Source organism: Uloborus diversus, chromosome 3 (genome assembly GCF_026930045.1).
Source record: "Uloborus diversus isolate 005 chromosome 3, Udiv.v.3.1, whole genome shotgun sequence".
NCBI classification, from domain to species: Eukaryota; Metazoa; Arthropoda; class Arachnida; order Araneae; family Uloboridae; genus Uloborus; species Uloborus diversus.
In genome coordinates, this window is record NC_072733.1 from 144,790,146 (window position 1) to 144,815,110 (window position 24,965).

Here is a 24,965-nt window from a genome sequence, read left to right on the forward strand (position 1 = left end):
CTGCAATCGAACTATTTCGAATACCCGGTTTTTGGTTATAATACAGACAGGCTAGAAGGGAAAATGATCGGTAACAGTAAGTAAAAAGATAAGTATTGGGAAGAAGCGGAAAAGAACATTGACCCTACTTTCATCTTAAGACATTGCAAAACGAGTATAAATTGTTTGTGGCATACGATTCTAAAACAAAGTGTGATTTCTGGTTCTTGAAAACCAAAAATAACTCAAAAATTAACTATAAAGAAAACACTAGAAAACACGACTGTACTACTTTCTATATCTGCTGATAAACTTAAAAGGACCGCTGGCAATCAATATAATTTTTATATAGATAAGAAACTTATCAATACTCTCTCGATAGCCATTTTGATAGAGTATGGTTAACAGAACTGGTATTGAGAACATTATCCACTGTCAAAAAACATTATGTTTTGGATCTGGATGTGTGATAGTGAGGAAACGTTAGCTATTTTATGATTAATAATGATTCCTATGAATGATTTAACATGAACTTTTCATATATATTCTATTAGGACTCGACCGATGCATCGGCGCCGATGGTACAACAATTTAGTCATCGGCATCGGCATCGGCGGCCGATGCTAACTTGCAGGAAACATCGGTCCATCGGCCTTAAAAAACATCGAAAAGCCGATGGAATTGGCCGATGTTTTTGAAAAAAAAAGGACCTTTGTTGTTTTACTTTTTAATACAAAGTAAAGGGAGTTATTGTTTTCATATAAAATTGTTTACTTAAACTTCAGTATGAATTTCTATTTTAGTCACCGCTATAAGAGTTTTTATACTGCATTCAGGTACCAAACAAGTTAATTATTGCGTTGTTTCTTGCGGCTGGATGTACGTATGTATCTCTCATAAGTCATAACTCAAAAATGGTAAGCTGTAACAGGCTAAGTTTTCGCATGTGGGATGTGCGTACGTTCCAGTTGTACACTTCCCTTTTTGTTTTCGATCGGGTGTTCTAAAAAGCCTGTTTACTCATTTTTTGTGGCTATTAATTACTTATTTCAATGCAAAACTAATATAGCGTCTCAGACTGACGATCATTTGGTGATATATTGCCGAATTGGGGATCATGGAAACAAATATGAGATGGCGAAACCGGTTTTGTTTCATTTTGTTAGATTCCCATTGAACCAATGGTAATTTTTCGATATTTGTAATATGAATCACAGTAATGCAGTCTTTTCTGTATCGCTTCTGCGGAACTACAAGTTTGGGGCCCGTCGAAATACATTTTGGGGCCCTATTTCTCTATCACAGAAGTTGTAAAACATTTATCATAACCATTTTCGTAACTCCTACGGTGCCCCTATGGTTATGGGGCCTCTCGTGCAATTGCAAGATTTGCTATATTTTAAATCCGCTACTGCACGTCAAAACAAACTCGGGTGCAAGTTTTAAAAGGGTTTTTTTTTGCTCAAGGTTTTTCTGCTTTTCTTCCATTCATAAAATTAGAGATTTTTTTTTCAAGCTTTATCTATTGTTTAGGAAGAATTTAGAGCATTAATGTAAGAAATTGATTAAAGACGTTTTGAATGGTGACATAATTCGGAAATCAAAGGAACTTTTGAATTTTTTCTTCGGAAGTGCTGAAATAGATTCAGAAACTCTTCCGAGGCGTTGGTGGTAGCGGTTCTGTACTAAAACGAGCTGATGTGTGCATCATATGACTTCTTTTTACTCCAATTTAATGTCATTTCCCCATTATTGGCAGTTTTAATGTGATTCATTTCTTTACTCTCTAAATATAACCAACAGTGGCCAAATTGAAACCTAATTTAAAATTTAAAAAAAATCGCCGAATTTGTCGCCAAATTGGCGACAAAGTTTGGCCACCAAAAGACTGGCGATATATCGCCAAGTGTCCGACAAATTATATCACCACTTGAGTTTACATCGAAATTAACAACGATTTCCCCCCAAAAAGGGGCAAAAGACCCCCTTAAGAACATCCGAATGCAACCAAAAGAGAAGGTGCACAACTAGATTGCACTAGGAGTCTACGTACCAAATTTCAACTTTTTAGGACATACCGTTTTTGAGTTATGCGAGATACATACAAACATACACACATACGCACATACATACGGACGTCACGAGAAAATTCGCTGTAATTAACTCGGGAATCATCATTATGGATATTTCTCGTGTCTATACGTTCTTAGGTACTTATCCACGTGTGGTTGAGTCGAAAAAAAAAAAAAAACTCAATATTCATTCGGGGGGGGGGGGGGGGGAGTAAAATGGAAATTAAGGTTGATTTTTGAGTGAAAATTTTTTCGCGAATACAATACTTCCTTTTTTGTAAAAGGAAGTAAAAAATGAGGCCGAAGTTGCAGTCGAAGTTTAATGTTGTGAGTTACTCCAAAATCATAGAGTGACCCCCCTAACCCACCCTCGTCGTTTCAAGCATTTCTTAAATATTTAGCAATTATTTGTTTTGGTCAAGAAATGTCATTTTGGTATTTCTTATACTTGTTTCACCTATATTTCGTAATGCGCCATCTTTTTTGCATCATCAATAGCGATCGATTTTTTTTTTCTGTTGTAAGTAACTATTTTTATGTATTTATATAAAATCAATGAATAAGTTATTTTCGTTTTCATCATATTTTTAATAATATGTTATAGAAAAGTTTCAAGGATTTTCTATTATGCATTTTTTTAAATTTCAAAAAATTATTGTTAAATTAAAAATTCAATTAGAACTTGTTTGTAATTCTTCATAAAAGATTAAACAATCAAATTGTTCAATATTACGTGTGCAAACATCAGATCAAGTATATGTATTCAGTTATTAACTTGGTGTAAATATTGAGTTTGTTTATTGTAGCAGCGTTTTTAGAACCTCGCTCCTTTCATGGCTATTTCTTTTTCTGCAAAATTTATGTCACTGTAATAGCTTTTATGAAAAATGCAAACTTTTCTATTCATAAATTTTAAATAAGTGTAAAAATATTCCTATTAGGATTTAATATTGTAATTTATCTGTTACCTTCTTTGTTTAGTTTGATGACTAAAAAATGTCTACGTACAATCTTTCCACTTGAATTGCGTTGACGGTTTCATAGTTTCATTCTTAATTTGTTTTTTGAATGATTAAACAACATAATTTAATGTTTTTAATGGTTTTTAACTATGTTTAGTGTACCTAAATCCATACGTTATTACTGAAATCTTAGTTATATGTTCAATTAAAAAACAAAAAACAAAACAATTGGTTATTAAACAGTCTCTTTGTTTTTCTTCCTTCTTTTTTTTCGTCCTTCTTTCTTTCTTTTTTTTTTTGCTGTTGTTCTTTGTCTTCCATCATACAGCAGTCAAAAAAGGAGAAGCATAACTACAGATTGTACGTAGTACGATCCAAAAGTTTGGGGGACAAGCTGTATAAAACCTTCTACAGAATAGTTCACGTTACCGAAACACATCCACCTTCAAAAGGTCACCTTGAGGGACTATGTACTTCTGCCAGTGTTCATATAACTTTTGGAAACATTCCTGGAAGCCATTTTTGCTACCTTCTGTGATGCAGCTTTATCTTCTCCTGACGGAAGAAAGCGGCGTTCATGCGAATGTTTTTTTTTTTTTTTTTTTTGCTGGGAACAGGTAAAAGTCACACGGAGCTAAGTACGACGAAACGTTACGTTATTTGTTTGTCATATCAGAGTATTGAGCAATCGAACCGTGCATCCTCAACATGAAAGTTGCCTTCTTCTCCACGATGAAGTTAAAGCAGCAGCGCAAGAGACCTTACAGGAGGTTGTGATAAATGTCTTCCATGAGTCCTTTTAAAAGCTATACGAACGTTGGCAGAAAAGCATAGTCGTTCAAGGTGGCTATTTTGTAGATAGATGTACTTCGGTAATGTGAACTATTCAAGGTAAGGTTTTATACAACTTGTCCTCGAACTTTTAGATCATACTACGTACGTATGAGTTTTCAAATTACTATCTCATAACGTTTTTGAGTGACGCTAGTTTACGCGCATGAAGACATCACAAGAGAATTTGCGATAATTAACTGATTAGGCGTTCAAAATGAATATTTCGGTCATCTGTAGGTTCTTAGGTACATATGCATGTACAGATGTGCCGAAAAAACTTGTGAAGTTTAAATTGTGTGATTGCAAAATAGAAATTTAGGTCAAAATCTGATTTTTTTTTTTGTGATTACAATTCTTTATTCGTAGAAAGGAAGTAAAGTGAAATAAATCAATGATCCTTTAAATCCCTGACAATCTTATCAATTTATTTCTGTTTGTTTTGTTTTTTTTGCCATCGGCGAACGCCATCGGCCGGAGGAAAACAATCGGCCAGCGGCCATCTTTGATCAATCGGCCAACAATCGGCATCGGCCCATCGGCCAAAAAATGCCATCGGTCGAGCCCTAGAATGTACTAACAGTAATAAGTCACTAGCTCTTAGTCCAAAGGAGAGATACTCACAAACATACAAGTGAAGCTAATAAAAGCGTGTTTTAAAAAAAGGTTTGCTCCATTTCCTCTTTATCTTACTCCCATCGAAATACGTTCCTTTACTTGAAGTTCAGATGTATCGTCATTTAAAAACCCCGAGAAATTTATATGAATTTCTATACATATATTTGTTGACCAATTTATCGCAGCAATTCTTTCTTTTTTTCTTGTCTATACACACATGTTCACAGATAATAATTTCCGTGCTTTCTAAAGAATTATTTTAATCCGTTGTAATTCAAAAACAAACTGAATATCAGATATGTTTCGTATACAATGAACAAACATGATAATTGAAACACGGATAAGCGAAAGCTAGATTTGTTACTTTTCTGTTTGCGCAGACTTAAAAACTTCTTTTACAGCCTGGACAGTTCTGTGGAAGTATGCCGTCTAGTCGTTTAAATACAAGTTCTTAGAGCACGGAAATACAGAAAATCAAACGTTTTCAGAGGAGTATCCAAAATTTGAGGTTTAGAGCGTTGATTTTTTACGCTCATACAGGATCGGTAATAAATTATACAATGCTTGAACTTAGTACGATTGCTCTCAATAGCGTACACTGTCACTGAACACTTTAAACAGACAGATTAGGGAGGAAAAAAGGACAAAAAGTAATTACTAGTTGATTTTCACAGTTTAAGAAGGCAAGAGAAAGCATGAGATATAGATGTATTGTAACGAATTAGTTTAAGAATTTTTAAAATGAAAGGTTTTGATTATTAATTACAAAAAAAAATGTAGCTATATTCCTTTTTTACGTACAGAAATCAAAGAAACAGAAGTAGACGATTTTTTTTGTGATTACAATTCCTTATTCGTAGAAAGGAAGTAAAGTGAAATGAATCAATGATCCTTTAAATCCTTGACAGCCTTATCAATTTATTTCTGTTATTTTTTTTTTCTTTTTGCCATCGACCAACGGCATCGGCCATCGGCCATTTGGAGGAAAACAATCGGTCATCGGCAATCGGCCATCTTTGAACAATCGGCCAACAATCGGCATCGGCCCATCGGCCAAAAAATGCCATCGGTCGAGCCCTATATTCCATATCCGTCCTTTCATACATAGCCATGTTACTAGAGTATGGTTAAAAGGACTGGCATTTAGAACATTATCCACTCTCCAAATTCATTATGTTTTGTATCTGGATGTGTTCTAGTGAGGAAACGTAGCTATTTGATGATTAATATTTTCTCATACAAACAAAATTTAACATGAACTTTTCATATACACTACATTGTTAAAACCAGAGGTGCCAGATGGGTGACATGGAGGCTAGAAAATATTGTCCCGATATCTTTTAGCACCTCAGTGGATGAAAGAAGATAATGAAGGGCCATCAGCATACGCAGTAGCCAATAGCTGAATTTTAAGTAAGCGGATCCAGTTCAGCCTTTTGAATGTAAAGCATTTCCCGGCATGCCAAGCATTACTAAAAAATATTATCAAATTACCATGCCGTGGCGCAAGTTTCATTGCTGGTGACGTCAGCGTTACTCGATCAGTGAACTCGTAATTATTACTATGAGATTGAAAGATAATTTACAGATAATTAACATATTTTTCTATTTTTGTTTCTGTTTTGTGATGAATGGCACAATTTTGTTGTCATTTTTGTGAGAACTTTTCCTTTAACAAAACATTTTCCTTTTTAACCCGTCACTAGTAACAAAAGTGATGTGGTGAGATGTGCGTAACCTCGATATTATGTTTTACATACATAACTACAACTGAAACAGTATCATTAGTGACATATATATGCATATAAAGCATAAGTAAACGTTGCAAAACGTTTAAATGCAGAAGTTTTATTCTTGTGGTGTGTAAGATATCACACCTCACCAGTTAGGGGTTAAGATATTATAACAATTTGCCTATATGATGCGTTGCATTGATCTTTTATAGTTTGTGCTTCGGACAAATCAGTGTTTTCGCCTCAAATATTTACATCTTTCATGTTTTTAGGTCTTGAGACTTGAAAAATTAAGTTGTTGAAAAGTCTCTTAACATTGAATTTCTTTTGAGTTTATAAAATAACTAAAATAAGTCACTTCTTATTCGTAGTTCTCGGTGAACGGGCCGGCCGAAATCAACGAGTCTAACAAGGAAAGAAGTGAGTCAAGAGTTGCTTACAGTTTAGATGATGTACCTCCTTGGTATTTGAGTATGGCTTTAGGATTACAGGTAAAGCTGCAATTATAATAGGTAAATGCTAAAGTAAAAATGAAAATAATTGTATTTTTAGTGCCTAAATAATTCAGTTTTCATTCTTAGAAAGTGGAAGAGCTCATTAGTGTGTAATTTTATGTAAATTTTAGTCTTATGTCAGTAAAATTGATAGTAAAATTGCAATAATTTTTTCTTCCACAGCATTATTTGACGATGTTTGGAGGTACAATAACATATCCTTATTTACTTTCACCTTTTCTATGCATTCCTGACACGAATCCGGCAAGAGGGTACTTGGTTACTACTACGTTCTTTGTATCGGGTATATGTACTTTTTTGCAGACAACATTTGGTGTTCGGTAAGTTTACACATTTAAATGCATATCATACATTCAAATTTGATGTATAACACTGAAAAAACGTTCAAGTAAAAGAATACGATACATTTTTTATTAGTAAGTTGTACTAAAAATTAAGCAAGGCTTTCTTTTATTGCTTATGAAATTAAGTAGTGAAGCTTAACCACTATATTTGGTGCCTCATTCCAGGCCAATTTGGTGCCTTTTATTGCCATACGAGCAATTTCAGAAATTTCTCTGACCCAAAACCCTATAATCTTTAGCATCCCCCCTCTTAAACCCCTAAATTGGTAGTCTGTGTCTGCCCCTGGTTCAGCCAACATGAGGTGGAGGTCCTACCGTCCGCCTGTCAAGCATTTAGCAATCAACACGCTGAGTGTAACCCTCTACCCTCTATACCCAGGGTAATTCGGAACAACGTGTCTGAAGTGTACATGGAGGTGAGGCATATAAATAATAATAAACAAGAATCATATAGGAACATAGGGTCGCTTGCTCGAGTCAGACGCGCAAGAGAGCGCTGAATGTCGGACTGGCCAGGATGAAGCGACGGAAAGCGTCAGTTGAGTGTAGCTAGTTTTAATGTTCTTGAAAACGTAAAACGTTATGTAAACTTTACTCTTTCTGTAAAAAAATTTCATTCTCTCTAACGGTTTTTGCGTTTTCCTGTGTCAGTCTTTGAGTTCATGTAGCGCGTCTGGATTGCCCATACGACCCTATGTTCCATTACGATTCTTGTTTATTACTATATGCCTGACCTTCATACACATTTCAGACACGTTGTTCAGAATCACCCTGTATAACGATAAGTAGCAAGACGCTTCGACTTAACTCACTCCTTTTAGATAGGTTTTTAGCTCTTAGTGTATTCAAGAACAAAACTGTCACTTGTGGCTTCAGTAATAAATTCACAAATTAATGCATATTTTGCACCTTTTATAATGCTTGGCAGCAGGTCGTCTTTTCTGACGAATCCCGTTTCAAGTTGTGAACCATGATGGCCGAATTCGTGTCAGGCGCTAATGCCGATGAACGGCACATTCCGGAGTGCATTATCGAACGCCACAGTGGACGAACACCCGGGGTTATGGTTTGGGGTGCCATAGCATATCTTGGACGATCGCAATTGCTACGAATTGTGGGTAATTTGAACAGTACCCGATACATAAACGAAGTTTTACAGCCCCAAGCTATTCCTTTCCTGCAAGGATTGCCAGAGGCTGTATTGCAGCAGGATAATGCCCGTCCACATGTCGCCATGACTGTCAAATCCTACCTTGATTCGCAGCAGGCACAACTTCTTCCTTGGCCTGCATATTCCCCGGATATGTCACCGATTGAACATGTGTGGGATTTCGTTGGGCGGGGTCTCGCTCGTGATCCTCGTCCTGTTGCTTCGACAGACGAACTTTAGTTGCGCATACAAACAATATGGAATACTCCTTCGCAGGTAGTTATTCAAACTTTGTTTCTCTCCATGCCGAGTCGTGTAGCAGCTGTTATTGCGGCGCGTAGAGGCCACACAAAATACTAATTTCTATCTCTTTTTACTGTTTGTTTGTTTTGAAAATGTAATCAATTATTTGTACCATTACCACTCAACTGTGTATTAAATTTCATTCAACTATGATGCTTCCTTCATGGTGTTGCAATTTCCACAAACAGGAGTGTAAAAGTTTGAACCATTTTTGACGAATTTCTATCGTAACTGAGTTTTTTTTTTTTTTTTTTTTTTAATTCTCAGTTAATATCACAAAAGAAATTTGGAACCAGTTTACGATTTATGGTCGACTAAAAAAAGAGCTAAATAGATCAGCATTGAAGTTCCAAACCGAAACTTTTGCATTTCAGAAAAAAAAAAAAAAAAAAACACACACACACACAATTTGCAAATCATATATGTTTATAGCTTTTTATGGGGATTTGTCGGTAATACACAAGCATCAATTCAAACACAGCAGAGTAAAAAGCATGTTTTAAGAACTGACTAATATATGAGAGACCATATTTAAAAACAATACCACAAAAAATTATTTACATTAGTAGCTGATGTGTTCTGCTGCATATTGCGTAGAACACAGAAATTTTAGTTTTGATGTAAAAAAAAAGTTTTAAATATTTTTTTGGTTATTTTAGGTTATGTATTAAAACAATATTACTTCTAGAACCTACAGGTTTTTTCAGAACTGAAAAAATCTTCGTTTTTGACTTAGATATAAGGGAGGCGAAATGTACTAGGGGGCCATCTTTGATCCGCCATTGTGGATAATAAGATCTTAGGGGACTTTTCAGGATTTCTTCTACACATGTTCAGGAACAAATCCTGAAAAAAAACAGCTAACTATAAATTTGTGGTGCATCGACCCTATTTCCGCCTTAATTTACTGGGTTTTTGGAAAAATGAATCGGCCCTTACACACAAACAAAAATTTTATTCATATTTCATAAAAAAATTTCCTTTTGCACTTACTGGAGACTTACTTGCCCTTGCAATGAGACAAATTTCATAAAACACCGTCACACAACGGTGGACAAGTGTTTACTTCCCAAATACGTCGTAAATACTATGGCGAAAACAAAACAGATCTACAGTCTCAGCTTCGCAGCAGTTCTAACCAACCACAGAATAGCTTTTATAGACCAGAGAAGTAATCTCTCGCGCTATTTTACAGTCCCGCTGCACGAGCGCCACCTTGGAGGGTGTGATGAACGAACTGACATGAAATCGCATAATAAATGTAACTCATATATGCTTTTACGACGATATTATCTTTGTTTAGGAAAGGAAAATGCATTTAATTTTATAACTTTAGAATCCTTTCATTTCCGCTACCTTCAAAATCATTTTTCACATGGGGGACCGCATATAAACAGACCCGTCATTTCGACGTTTTCCGGGGGGGGGGGGGGTCAAAAGATGTATACTTAATGCAAATTATACCGAAAAATAACGAAAACCACTCCCATTTATTTGCAAATACATTAATTTCTCAGAGCCATGGTGGGTCAATTGCCTCCCCCTGACCCCTTAAATAACGGGCTTGCAATTACCCTTGAGCTAAGGGATCGATTCATAAAACGTCCAGGTCGTTTTAACACACCAATTCAGCCCTGACAATGAAATTAGACTAGGGGTTTATAGTATTAGTGGAAAAAGTAAGATTTATGAAACATGAAAGAACTTAAATTAGTTACTGTTAGTACAATGGATAAAACTTAATGTGGCACTTAGCTTTGTTTTTAATGGTTATATATTTGTCTAGAAGGAACTATTATGAATTATAATATGAAGTATAAGCTTTCTAAAAAATTATGATTAGTACGTGTTGTCCAACCAAAGTCTTGTGTGAGCTTCTTATGCAAAAAAGAATGTCGTATAGACGATGCCAAAGTTGAAGTCTGCTGAGATATTCTGAAGGATGTTGAGAAGAGAGAATCCCTTATAAGAATGTTTGCTACTTGAGACATGTTATTCTCTCTAGCCAAATGTCTATATATTTTCCAACGTTCACTTCTAATAATTGTGGAATTCAACTGCAGATTGATTTCATTTTGAAATATGTGAAGAACAATGCTTTCTTTTGCGAAGTGCACGATCATTTCATTTTGGCAAAAGAATTTCCGTGAATAATTTTGGGCTTTGAATACAACCCAATTTTTTAAATGAGAAACCATTAAACTGCATTTTTATTTCTCCCATGAGATATTTAAAGTAAGGAGCTTAAAGTACATTTTTATTACAGGCTACCTATTGTTCAAGGTGGTTCAATGGCTTTTTTCGTTCCTATTTTGGCTATCTTAAGCCTTCCTGAAGCAAAATGTCCAGACGTAAAAAACATGACTCTACTCTCCATAGAAGAACAAGATGCTATATGGACGATCCGAATGAGAGAAGTAATTGCTATTACATTATTCAGCTAGTTTCAAAACTTTTACTCTACGTCTCGATAATCAGGGGAAGCCCAAGTACCTTCAACGGCCGTTATCTTAACATAAATCCTGGCTACGCCCATACATATGTATGTAGAGAAGTACTTGAATTGCAATTCCAAGTATAAATGATCACTATTTAAATTGAAGAGCAATTCACCTTTAAAATGTATAGCAGGGGCGTAGCTAAGGGGGGGTTTTGGGGACAAAACCCCCCCCCCCCCGAAAAGTTAGTCTCAAAAAAAAAAAGAGAAAAAGAAGAGAGAAGAGAAAGAAAAAAAAAGAAGAAAAGGAAAAAATTCCAAGCGATTACATACATACATATATATATATATATATATATATATATATATATATATATATATATATATATATACATACATATATATATATATATATATATATATATATATATATATATATATATATATATATATATATATATATATATATATATATATATATATATATATATATATATATATATATATACATACATATATATATATATATATATATACATACATATATATATATATATATATATATAGAGAGAGAGAGAGAGAGAGATAAAAGAAGCAACCCCCCCCCCCCCCCGAAAGTCGGGTCTAGCTACGCCACTGATGTATAGAAACATATAATAGCAAATCTTTGCCAAAATCTCGCTCAAATCAACTAAGTTATGGTTTCTTAATGTATTACTGTTACATCAACTAAGTACCTGGAGAACCATTATCATTTTTTAGGTTCAAGGAGCCATAGTTGGAGCTGCAATCTTTGAAGTTGTAATTGGATGTACAGGACTAATAGGAATACTCTTGACCTGGATTACACCATTAGCAATAGTTCCAACAGTGTCTCTTGTTGGATTGTCTCTGTTTGCTGAAGCTGCAAACTTAGCTGCAGGACACTGGGGCATAGCAGCATTGTAAGTTGAAATGTATTTTTTTAACTACAATGAATTGCATATATGTGAGTGGAAACCACCACTAAAACTAACAAGAACTCAGAATGAAAAGAGAAATATGTAAATAGTAATAAAACAGTAAGTAGGGGAGGGTGGGCTACAAATGAGACATGGGCCACAATGAGTCATTGTAAATTCAAAAATAAATACAATTCTGACAGCTACCACCACCTTGGAAGAGTAAACATAACCAAAATGCTTGCCAGAATTCCAAGTGCCATGCTGTTCTATGCCTTTGTTTTGTAAAAAAAACTTAGTTACTGTTTGGAAACACTGAAAGTTATTTGAATAATTTCTTGCATCCATCATAATCTTGAAAAACTTCAACAATTAAGCTAAGTGTTGTAGTTTATGTTGTTACTGACACTTTAATTTTCTATTATTCAGTTAATTATTTTTAACTCACACATGGTTTATTTTAATGATATGAAGCAAAAATCCTTATTTTGTTGTTTGGGCCACAATGAGACAAATTTTTTGGGCCACAATGAGACGTCTCATTGTGGCCCAAGTAGCAGTAAGCAAGTATAAAATACTTATCTACTTCTTGTTTTAGTTTACAAAAAAGAAATTTAACAATACAAAATAGGCTTGGTTTAAAAATATTTAAATTTTAACTAATTATTACACATGACCCAGGACCTTAAAGAATTGGATTTTGTCTTAGCTCAATTCCCTTTGAATGGAAAAAGCTCAAGTATTTTCTATAAATATGTAATTGTCATTATTAGCATCCAAGATATATCCTGGGAAAACTGCCTCAGTCAGATATCCATTCAGAAAGGAGAGTGCTTATAATACTATTTCCAGGATGTATTAATACTGTTAAAAAACACTAAAATTTAACCTTTGCTTATTTTTTGTTTAAATACTTTACTGAATTGTTTAAATGCAATACTGAAATGTTGAAATGCTGTTGCAAAATGCTTTTTAATAACTCTGTACCGAATTTTCTTTAATAAACTTGCTAAAGGTACTTATTTTGCGAACTTTAGGTAAAAATAGTGATTATTCAGCTGTCCCATTGTGGCCCTACTTAATGTCTCATAGTGGCTAACAATTGGGCCACAATGAGACACTTTTCATCGAATTCATAAAGCCTCATAACTTTTTTTCCTTACATTAAATGGACTAAATTTGATGCAATAAACTATAATTTTATACTTTTAATCAAATATGTTTCTGTGCTTTAGAACTCACCAATATATGAAAAATGAAAAATATGAGTTTTTTGTCTCATTGTGGCCCATTCTCCCCTATACCTAATAACTTTAACGCCCATTTTCTTAAACCAACAGATGGAAGCACATGAACTCTCACAATGCGAAATTCAGTTAAGAAATAAATTGAGCCAAGGGCAGCCAAGTAACCTGATACTCAAGGGATAAACACGATTTTGAGCATCTTGAAAATCCAATGACTAGAGCTAGATTTGATCCTGCGATCTAGGCCAACGTTTAACCACTGCGCTACCCTGCCACCCCTAAAACTGTCAATCTAAGCTGGTGTTAACTTTTGTAACAAGTTACTACATGCATGGATTTATTACGAATAGAGACAAAGACATCAGGAATTCAAAATTTGTAAAAACATTTTGAGTTCCTTTGTTACACTGAAAATCGAAATAACGTACGTCACATTATAGTTTTGATTTCTGTGCACTTAATACGTAAATGAACGGAATTAATTTTTCATTTCATGGTAGAATGTTGAGATGAAAATAGCATGACCCATTATTCAAAATAATCGAAAGATTTTCTCGAGTGCGTAGAAAGACAAAAATGTCTACATTCAGGGAGTTCAGAAATAGACTGAAAGTTTTCAAAAAATTATAATAGGGAAACGGTTAATGGAAAAAAAACAACAACAAATTCTTGCAGAAAATTCATGTGATGGGCCGTAATTTTTTTCTCCATGAGCTCCAAAAAAATTCTAGTTAAAAACTTTTTCAACAGATGGCGCTTCATATAGTAAGCTCATAAATCAAAAAGGAAGCATTGAAATTCATCGAGGTTTCTTCCGACTCTGATATGTGATTGTAGCCGACGGTAGACATTTTAAGAATATCAGAGCCGTGTCCAAGGGGAGGGTTTTAGGGGTTAAACCCCTCCCATAGTGGAAACATAATAAAAACCAAAGAAATGTGTAAATTTGACTTAAAATTAACTTTAATGTTGAAGTTTGTTTATGGTATTTAAAAAAGTAAACATTCTCATTGAAGTTTCCCAGCATTTTTTTTCCTTTTTTCTAGTTTGTCTAAAAGTAATAAAATCTTCTTCAAAATGCTACTCCTACGACACCCCTCCCCCCGTGCCAAAAGCATTACGGAGCATTTCCAATTTTGGTTTCCAGATCTTCAGTTTCGCAAAATTTCCAGAAAAAGCACCCGAACAACATCGCTTATTCTATCAACATTGCTTAAAATTGCGTCGCCGAAACTCGGGTTTGGTTTTGTTTCAGTTTTAAAATGGCCCTAATTTTACCAAATATGGTCGTACAACTGCGTTTCTGAGACTCCAGTTTCAGAAAAAATGCGAGCAAGAGTCCTCGAATCGCCTTCCTAATATCATCAAAAATTACGTTCTTCAAACAAAACTAACTAAAAATTTAAGTAGAATAACCTCTGAACCCCTCCTCCTAATATCTTAGAATACTGTTAGAACTTTTTAGGAAAATCCAAAGGTTAGCATCAGAATCCCTTCCTCGTAAAAATCTTCAAAGTTAATCTGCAATTGCGTTTTTGAACTTCACTTTCAAAAATTTGAAAGGGAGATTAAAAATAAATTTTAATCTATTTTTCAAGGAAAAAAAACGATTAGGGAGAGTCTCTGAGCCGCATTCCTTGCCATAACGTTAATAAATATGGCCTATAATCGCGTTCCACGACTTAAATTTCTACAAATTTCCGCGGAGCCAAAGACCGTCTAAAATTCCGTTTTCAGTACTAAAAATATCAATTTCCCGGGGGAGGAACCCCGGCACCCTTTTTAGATTAGATTATTTTTCAACATGTCTCCCTTAAAACTTATTTTCTAGTTGCAGCACTGTTATGCACTCAAAGTTTTAAGTTATTATTTAAGTAAATATATATTTTTTAACTATACAAGTTTGATCCGGATAAACATGAGCCGAATAAAAACTAGGCATGTCTACTGTATATAAAATATACAATAATAGAATTGGTAATATCACTTGAAAACACATCTTCTGAGATTTTGGACCCCCCCCCCCTTACCACACACACCGTTATGCCCCTCATTGTAGCCGTTAAACAGAAATGAATTATTTGAGCCACTGTTGTGTTTTTCTGACAGTGCAGGTAAGAAAGAAAAAACATTGAAACCAAAACCCCTCCCTTTATGAAATTCTGGACACGAGCCTGAAGAATATTGTTATGTAATTTTGTTCATTAAAAATATTTTTTGAAAAAGTATGTAATTTTCTATCTTTCTTTGATCTAAAGGCTTACTATATATATATATATATATATATATATATATATATATATATATATATATATATATATATATATATATATATGCACTGCAGCGTATATATACATATATATATATATATATATATATATATATATATATATATATATATATATATATATATATATATATATATATATATATATATATATATATATATATATATATATATATATATATATATATATATATATATATATATATATATATATATATATATATATATATATATATATATATATATATATATATATATATATATATATATATATATATATCTGCAGCGCCATCTATTGGAATCTTTTTGAACTAAAATTTGCAACACTAGGTAGAAAAAACTTACAGCCCACCATATGAAATTTTTCCAGAATTTTTTTTTTTTTTTTTTCATTATCCGTTTTCCTGTTGTAAACTTTTCAAAACAGTTGGGTTCGTTTCAGGACACCTTGTACTTATGTCTTTATTTACATGTAGTTTCTGAAGGAAGAGAACATCAATGACATTTTTCAAACACAGAGAAAATTTCAAAGGCATTCTGATGAATAGACAACAGAGATCATACTAAGAGTCTTGGTAAGATTTCTATGGAGCAGACAGATTGCCTTCTCATTAAAGAATTTATATGATATCAATGAAAACAGTTAAAAAATCAAGTTCATTAACCTCTTAAAACCCAATTTTGTTTTTCGGAAAAGTAGTACAAAATGATCGAGGATCTTTTTTTTTTCTTTCTATTTTTGACAGAGAAAATGACTACAGGAATTTTTTAGGCCCTTTTTTTTTTTTGCAATTTTAGTCAGGAAGGTGGTGGTGGTGGGGGGGGGGGGGGGGAACCATTGCTTTCATCGTTGAAACTTTTGTGATAAATTTTCATTTTCAAAAACGTCCGAGTTGCTCCATTTTCTCAACAAATTACAAAAACACTTTCTAAGAACTAATTTATGGTTAACTTTTATGATATTTAAAGCAATAAAAATCGATATTACTTCTTCCGTACTAAACAACTGCTTTATAACTAAGAATTTCTAACAAACTAATCATATTAAGAGTATAATACAATTGATTTTCCACACTTGCATAAAATAAGCATTGACATTATTTACTAATTTACTGTCATTTTGCAGCACAATAGCTCTTTTGATCCTGTTTTCACAGTATTTACCAAATACCACTGCTCCTTTTCCAAAATTTACCAAAAAGGATGGATGGACAATTTATCGCTTCCCAGTTTTCAAGCTCTTTCCAGTAAGAGAGAATTTTTTTGTAAAACATTTTTTCACAATAGCAATGATGAATGAGAATATATTATAATAATTGATGTTATTTGAGTACTTGATAAGAGAGTTAAGTTTTAGAAGAGAAAAATAAATCGCTGCTGGGCTACAGTGCTATTAGGATTTATTTTTCATCAAGCTACACATAAACAAATCTAGTATATATATATATATATATATATTTATATATATATATATATATATATATATATATATATATATATATATATATATATATATATATATATATATATATATATATATATATATATATATATATATATATATATATATATATACGGTGTTTGTTTCTTTGTTTGTACTCGATGGTTTAGAAGCCCCATAGCACCTACAGCCCTCAAACTTGGCACAAGATTCAAACGTACCCCGTGGGTCTGCACCTCGAAGCCCGAATTCTAAATTTCTAATTAGTTTTTTTTATAATTAACTAATTAAGCTGAAATTTCACGTTTTTTGCCTAATTAGGGGGTAGAAAATTCCTCCACCGCCTAACATTATATGTCGTTGGAAAGAGCTTTCCTTTCCGAACAAAATGATGTTTGTTTCCATTTCTCTCAATTAATTAGAACAGGAGAAATAAGCGATTCTAATTGCGATCCGAGTTGAGCCAATTTTCAAAGTTAAACTTGATTTTTGTTTCTCCAGTGACGTTATCTTCGGTATACGGTTGCGTTCGAATAGTACGGTTGCGGTGGATTCTTGATTTGGTTATTGCGCTGTTGTTATTTTTTGTTAAATTCATTGTGGGAATGTTAATTGAATCTCTTTTTAATTTGAAAGTCGCTTGGCGAATTTGGCGATAAACAATATAGTTACGAATTATTTGTTTATTTCGCAAAATATTTTAGATTTCAAAGGATTGAATTTAGGTTTTCAAAGGGTGTTCACGCATTTTAGTTAAAAATATGTTTACTTATTATTTGACGTCAGACGGGAGGGGAGGGGAGGGGGAGGGTTTTTTTTTTTAGTTCTAGAGTTTTTTCCCTTTTCTCAGACGATAGCTTTTCTATAATTAAATTTTTCATACGGGGTGCGGGGTTTCCTTTTTGTCCTAGATGTACCGAGTTTTTTAATTGTGTTGTTTTTCTGCTGGGGAGTTGAATCCTTTTTCGTATGGGATACAGGATTTCCTTTTCGTCCTAGATGTACCGCGATTTTTAATCGCAATTGTTTATCGACCAGAGTTCGTTTCGCTGGCTAATTGGGTGGGTTTCTGCAGTGCGGTCACTTCCGCCGGACTTTTCGCTGTATTTATTTAATGTTACATATTTGCGTACTTAATTTAACTGGCGTAAAAGGTGAATGACACAAAACGTAACTGGAAATAGGTATAGAAAATACGAAAAAGATAGATATTGATTAATTAATACCGGGGAAAAAACAAGGAGGAGGGGCGTGGATTTTTTTTATTCAACGGACTTCCTTTAAATTCTTAGCACGAGCATCACCGTGCGGGTACAGTAGTTAGTATATAAAATTAAAAAACAGCCCGCAAATATATGTTACAACGGTCTATTTGTCTTTGATAGTCGAGTATTTAGACCAACTGGTTTGGTGCATTTAAAGAGGCAGTTTAGACAGTACGTTTAGCTGGTTATTAGATGGTACGTTTAGCTGAGTTCAGTGTTGAGAACTTTTTTGTAGTATAAAAAGTTAAAATCTGATATTATGACATTGAAAGCACAGTGCAGCATCGGGCCTTCTACACTTTTTATATATATAATCTCTGCCGCTCAAAAACCAGCTTGAACGATAGAAACACTTCCATACGTATCTAATAAAAAGGAAGAAGATAAAATATTATGAGTTTAGAATAATCAGTGAATAAAGTAAAATAAAACGAAGTATTCGGGCGAACGAAAAAAAAATTAATTCTTTAAAATACGTGCAACTGCTTAAATAGAGTCTTTGCAAAATATTACATAGAAACTTTTTAAAATTTAGATAATTCGTCAAACAGCCCTTAAAAGATCATCATGGTAATCATATCGTAACAATAAAAAGTACTGAGACACAAGTTTATATAAGTATCACAGAACGGTAAACAATTATTGCAATGCTCAGAAACATATCAATAATTAAATTACTTATTTTTCAGGTACTGTTGACGATAGTACTATCATGGGCCTTATGTGCTGTTCTTACGGTCACAGGAGTTTTTAGTGAAGAATCAGCGGCGAGAACAGATACTCATTTGACAATCTTAAGAGAGAGTCCTTGGTTTCGATTTCCGTATCCAGGTATGTATGAAACTGCAGACTTCGAAAATGACAACGGTGTAACTAACCTTTGACCTGAGATAAAAGATAAAGAAAGTGTAACCCTATATTCTTAAAGTCTCAATTCCAAGTCATGTGGTTGCATATACTAGTGAAGGATTAGAAGAAAACAAGTTTCTTTCAATAGTTTGGCGATGAGCGGGTCAACCATTGGCCTTAGCAGAACCACGTAACATGGGATTTTGGCTTTAGCTTTCCTTAACAGAAGTGTTAAACGTACTCCCTTCAGGAACTAATCTCTGCTGTAAAACCTACCAGTAGACACTGAAACTTTTCTGTGCACACAAGACATGGACATCGAAGGGAAACTAAGAAAACTTCTTCCCCGCACAGTCCCAAATTAAGATTTTATATCCCTTATTAGTGTTTCGCACAAAAATGCATTCAGCACTAATCCTGAAAACGATTCATTGCAGATATGCTGCTGCAGTATTAAAAAAAAAAAATCTTTAATAATATATGTTCAATATAAAAATTAATTACATTTTTTGTTAAAACCAAACTATTTGCATAATACATAAAAATTATTAAAAGCATTCCGATTGTAAATTTCCTGTCTCGTTTTGCAATCACTGGGAGAAACGATTGCTACATTGCATCCTCCCTTTGTTTCCGGAAGAAAGGGTAGTAGAGAACAGTTGTACTTTTGTTCACTTTGGTGCCGCCTCGCTTTCGCGAGACACCTACTAGTGCAGCGATACCTTGCTGCACTTAAAACTGCCTATATGCTGTGGTTTGAGAATCAGTTCTTATTTTCATGAAAAATTTGTTATTTCGTTCAGTGAGAGTGTTATACTTACGGCTGAGTTTTACATTTCTGTTCATTTCATAACAAGAAATATTTTTAAATGGTAACAGAATTTTTAGATTAGTCTGTCCGGTAAAATGATCCTCAGGATTTTGGCGTAACCATAGTATTCACCCTAGAAATTAGTAACGTATCTAGGGTAAAAGAACACATTAAGAGGTCAGATTTATGAGACATAGTATTTTTAAAAACTAGAAAATAACCTATACTTATTACAATATACAGGGAGGTTATAAAATAACGTGAGCTGTTTAGAGCTCCCTAGAGCATGAAGTAATGGACGAAACATTGCCAAATTTCACAGGGGCACATACTAGACCACGGGATTTCGATTTCTGAAATTTAAAAAAAAAAAAAGTTCCGAATATCGTCACCAGAGGTAATTTTGACGCTGCAAAAGTGTTTTACTGCGAATATTGAAGGGTTAAATTAAAAAAGATGCTGCATACATCAATATTATTAAGAAAAAAATATTGTTTTTACGAATTTTAATATGACCGCCGTAAAATTTCAGATTAAAAAAATAATTAAAAAAAAACTATTACTAAAACTGACCACATAGAAAATTGCGGCGTGATTTACGGAATAGAATGCAATAATTTGCATAAACGCTTTCCATGTAGCGATTATCGGTATAAAATGAAGGACCGAGAGAACCCCATCATTCTCTTACCTTGCGGGACCGTGCTTTGTTAGTAAAGCTGTATTACGGAATCTTTAGCGCTACAACCAGGCCGAGGACGAAAAGCTGTTAGCAACAAGTTGAGCCAAGGACGTAGCCAAGGGGGGGGGGGGGGTCCATGGGGTCCGGACCCCCCCCCCCCTTCCCGAAAGAACATTGTCTGCTTTTTCTCGCTTTGTTGCACCTCACGTCAACAAAAAATTTCCAAAGAGAGAAATTTTATGAAACCCGATATTTTCTCCTTAAATATTCCCATTAATCAGCAGTTTTCCCGCATCCGAGTCAATTCGGAACACGAGAACCTCGTGCAATAACTGCAGGTTCCCTTGCCGCCTGTCTTTTACTGTGTTGCGTACTGCGTCCGAAAACGAAGAATTTCCGTATTCTTTCAACCCAGCTGGGTTGTGACCTTGAAATTCGGCCCCTTTCCCTCAGTCCACCAGATTGCCATCGGCAAAGTAATTGTCAACAAACATTCCCCAGTCTCATTGGGGTGGTTTTCTTTCTTTCTTTTTGTTTCGACTCTTTTCCCGTTTGGAATTGATTTCCTAGACATGCTGCACGAAGGACAGCCAGAGTGAGGTGCATCCCTGGTGAATCAGAATTTGAAATTCCTATTATTTTTTGTTTTAACACACAGTATCTTTCTACCACACACTTATAGGAAACATATCTTGAACGAAATTGTAATCAGAAGAAAATTAAGTTTACACAAACTAGGTAAGTTGTCCCTTTTAAAGTTTTTTTAACAATACGAGCAATTTTATGTGTTAATTTGTTTTCCCATTTAAAAACTAAGTTCAGACAGCAACGAAGAAGAAATTCTACACATTTCGCGTGTTTGAGGATGAGAAAAAAATAAACTTTAATTATTAATTAATTAATTTTTGTTCTTTATATTTTTGGTATGATTCATTTAAGATTTATTTTATATTTTGATTAATAATCTTATTTAAACTTTTATGTTTTTTTTTTTTTTACAATAATGGATTACTTATCTCCCCGGAAGCTTACAACTTTTAAACTGTAATCCTGAAAAGTTCTTTTTTTTTTTTTTTTGAACATTTTTGTCTTATTTTTAGCACAAACTAGACTTTTTACGGATGTTTTTCCACTCAATATTTAAAATGACCGTTAAACATATTAAATGTCCAAAAAGTATTTGTGTTTGAAGGTAAAATAAGTGAATAAATAAAATTTGAAGTTGATGCAACGGAATTACTTTTCGCTGTATCAAAATTTTATGGTCCCAAGAGAAGAGCCGTTAGTCATTTTTAACTGAAGAAAAAAATCTTTCTTCGATGTTGTTCCGTTTTTCAAGAGAAGCATATTTGTATTTGCTTCATTGGAATAAATTTTCTGATCGTTATTTACCGCCATTGTACTGAGGATTTATTTAGTAAGCATCTATGCCTCCATCATTAGTAAACTGCGATGGTAGCATTAAATGTAACAAAAAACGGACATGTGCATTTAACTATAAATTACTAGGTGAAAATTTCTGCTATTTACTGCGTTACAAGCAAATAATTAAAAAAAGGTGAATGCGAGGTAAATTTTCTTGTGTTTTTCATTTCTGTATTAGATTTTTTTTCAACTCTTAATTTCTTCAAGTTAAAATTTTTTGCTATTTCTTGCAGTAGAATATGTTTTACTAACAGCACATAAAAGAAAGAAAAAAAGTCAATACCTACGTTATAAAATATGATATGCTTTCGAGAATACAGGATGATTACAAAATTGCTTCTAAAATGGAAGTTATACCAATTTGAAAATGAAAGAATCAGAAGTGTTATTATTGTTATATGAATTTTGGAAGGTAGATTTAAATCATTACTGGATTTTTAACCACAATCATTCTAAGAATTTTTTACAAAAGATTGTCTTTAGACTTTGGAACATCAGATGACTGAGGAGCAAAAAATTTACAAACAGAGGCTATAAGAAACCTATAAGTTTTGATTCCAAAAATTGGCTAGCTTTATTCATATTGCATATAGTTGAAAATGTATCTAATTTGATGCTACGGTATTATCGCAATCTCAAACGGGTCGAAGATTACCTTAATGATCAAAATTTGACGTTTGACTCCAAATTATGAAATTTTGAGTCTGACACTTGCTTACTGCTAATAAAGATAGTAAAGTAACCAGGTTATAATCAAATATTGTCACGAAAATTCGTAATAGAGCATATTGCCATTTTCCCTGTAGTTGTTAACAATTATATTTTTAATTTGAAAAAGACTGATTTGTACAGAAGTTGTTTTGTATCAGCAGAATAAACAGAACTCGTGTTTGGTGATGAGATAGGTGGGTGCGATGCCTCTTCTTGATCTTTTAAATGAAGCATCAAATTGAAAACATCAGAGGAAAATCGCCAATAATGTTCAAATCATTCATGACCTTATAAAAAAACATTTATAAAAAGCAATCATTTGCATTTTTTCCAAAATGTTGTTGAAATAAAAATACACAGATGCTTAGTTTCATTCATTATACATTCCATTACTCGAGAGGTAAAAGATCTCTCAGGTATTCGTTCGGCTTGACAAAATTGAACCCCTAGTGCAGTTTCACATCGAAAAGAGTTCAAGTGTCTCCATCTGGTGGAAACTCGGCATCAAAATTTCATGTGCCACTCACAGCTGCGCCTTAATGGACATTAATGGCATTTGAAAGACTAGATGCCATATCGGTGGTTCGCACTAGGTCTGAAAAGGCTAAAGCCTCTAACGATAACGAAGCCCGATTAGAAAAAAAAAATACCATAGCAGATCCTAAGATAGCTTCTTTTACTAATTCGTTGCAAAAAAAATAATAATAACGATTTAAAAAAAAAAAGAAAAAAGAAACGGCAATACGCTTTTTTTTAAAAAAATGATTGCAGCAAAGGAAGTCTCCGTCCATCAAAGAGATACAATTGTTTGTTCAAGATTTTAAATGATGGTTAGAAATGATAATTAGAAAACGGATAAAATTAGAAATTTCATTCAATTTCGTATTATCAAAAGAATGTTATAAACGTAGATAAACAAAGAACTAGTTCAAGCTTTTTAAATGAAACCTTGCTAATATTTTCGTCGAGAGGGTGGTTGAATTTTGCCAGAAATCTTGATCAAATCGGGCAGGAAGGCGGAATTACGTTATTTAGCATTCACACAGTTATACATTCGACGCGATAGATATAGATTTCGTTATTTTTTCAAATAAAATGACTTGTACATATTTTGTTGAAATATATTACAAAGCTTTAATATTTTATTAAATTATCACCTGCATTTTCCAAGTAATCCCTAGAACAGTTTTCGTTTTCCGATTTTCTTTTATTGTGAACTTTTTATTAATAGGAATTATTATATCCCTCATTTTCAAAGCATCAGAACAGAGGAAGCTTATTTGATGAAATTTTTCTATCCATGTTTGGAAACTTAGTATGGGATAACTTTTAGTTTAACATTAATTTTATAAACTGACAATAATTTCTTTGCCACTTAATGTAAAATTTTTGTTTACTAATTTTAACAATTGCTCCATCAATTTCAATTATTTAATTAATTTTAGTTAATTATCATATTTTAATAATTAGTTTTAATTGGATTTATTTTTTTAACGTGAATATGAGCTACTAATTTTGCTTTAGCATGCTTCCTCTTTTGAAGCTCGCTCAACCTTGAACCCCCCCCCTTAACAAAGTTCTAGCTACGTGCCTGATGTTGACGAAGTTGTAACTGCTATTAGCGAACAGGAGATGGCGAATGTGCATGGTACCAGTAGTGCTCGTGCCGTATCCCGGCACACGCTTATCCCATATTCAACGAAGTGGAAGATCTTGAGACAGATGTTAAAAATTTACCCGTATAAAATCTCATCTACTCAAGAATTACTTCCTCAAGATACGGTTACCCGATTGGATTTTGAATCCGAATTCCTAGACCGCATGCAAGTTGATGGTACATGGCCGTGGCAGTTATGGAGTGAGAAAGCACACTTTCATATGAACGGTGGAACAAACACGCACAACTGCCGTATTTGGGCCGCGACTAATCCGTGCGCTTTTGTGCAGGAGCCTCTATAGTCGCCAAAAGTCACAGTATTGTGTGGCTTTACAGCATCCTTTATCACCGGTCCTTACTTTTATGAGGAAAATCTTGCAAGTGGACCAGTAACCTGCACCATTACTGCTGATAGGTATGCCAGTATGCTAGAGCTTCGTGGTTCCACAACTTCAGCAACGAGGATGTCTCGATTCAACCATATTCATGCAGGATGGTGCACCACCCCATATTGGACTTAAGGTACAGCGTGTCTTGCGTGAACGTTTCTCTGATAGCAGAGTTATTACTCGTTCCTTTTCGTGATTTTTGGTTGTGGGGACATCTAAAAGTGTAGTGTATCAACGACACACTTCCGATATCGCAACTTTAAAAGATTACATAACGTTAAAGGTGAGAGAAATCAATTCCGATATGTTATGAGCC

At 33.8% G+C, this 24,965-nt stretch overlaps 1 protein-coding gene across 1 annotated transcript in view; it reads left to right on the forward strand.

Moving 5' to 3' along the window:
• Window positions 1-376: 376 nt before the first annotated feature.
• LOC129218982 (solute carrier family 23 member 2-like) overlaps window positions 377-24,965 on the forward strand; it is a 36,421-nt gene continuing 11,832 nt past the window's right edge. Inside the window, exons 1-7 of the mRNA XM_054853301.1 lie at window positions 377-451; window positions 6,567-6,686; window positions 6,873-7,030; window positions 10,774-10,924; window positions 11,707-11,888; window positions 16,546-16,666; window positions 18,815-18,956. Coding sequence (XP_054709276.1) covers window positions 377-451; window positions 6,567-6,686; window positions 6,873-7,030; window positions 10,774-10,924; window positions 11,707-11,888; window positions 16,546-16,666; window positions 18,815-18,956 — 949 coding nt within the window. The remainder of the gene's footprint in view (window positions 452-6,566; window positions 6,687-6,872; window positions 7,031-10,773; window positions 10,925-11,706; window positions 11,889-16,545; window positions 16,667-18,814; window positions 18,957-24,965) is intronic.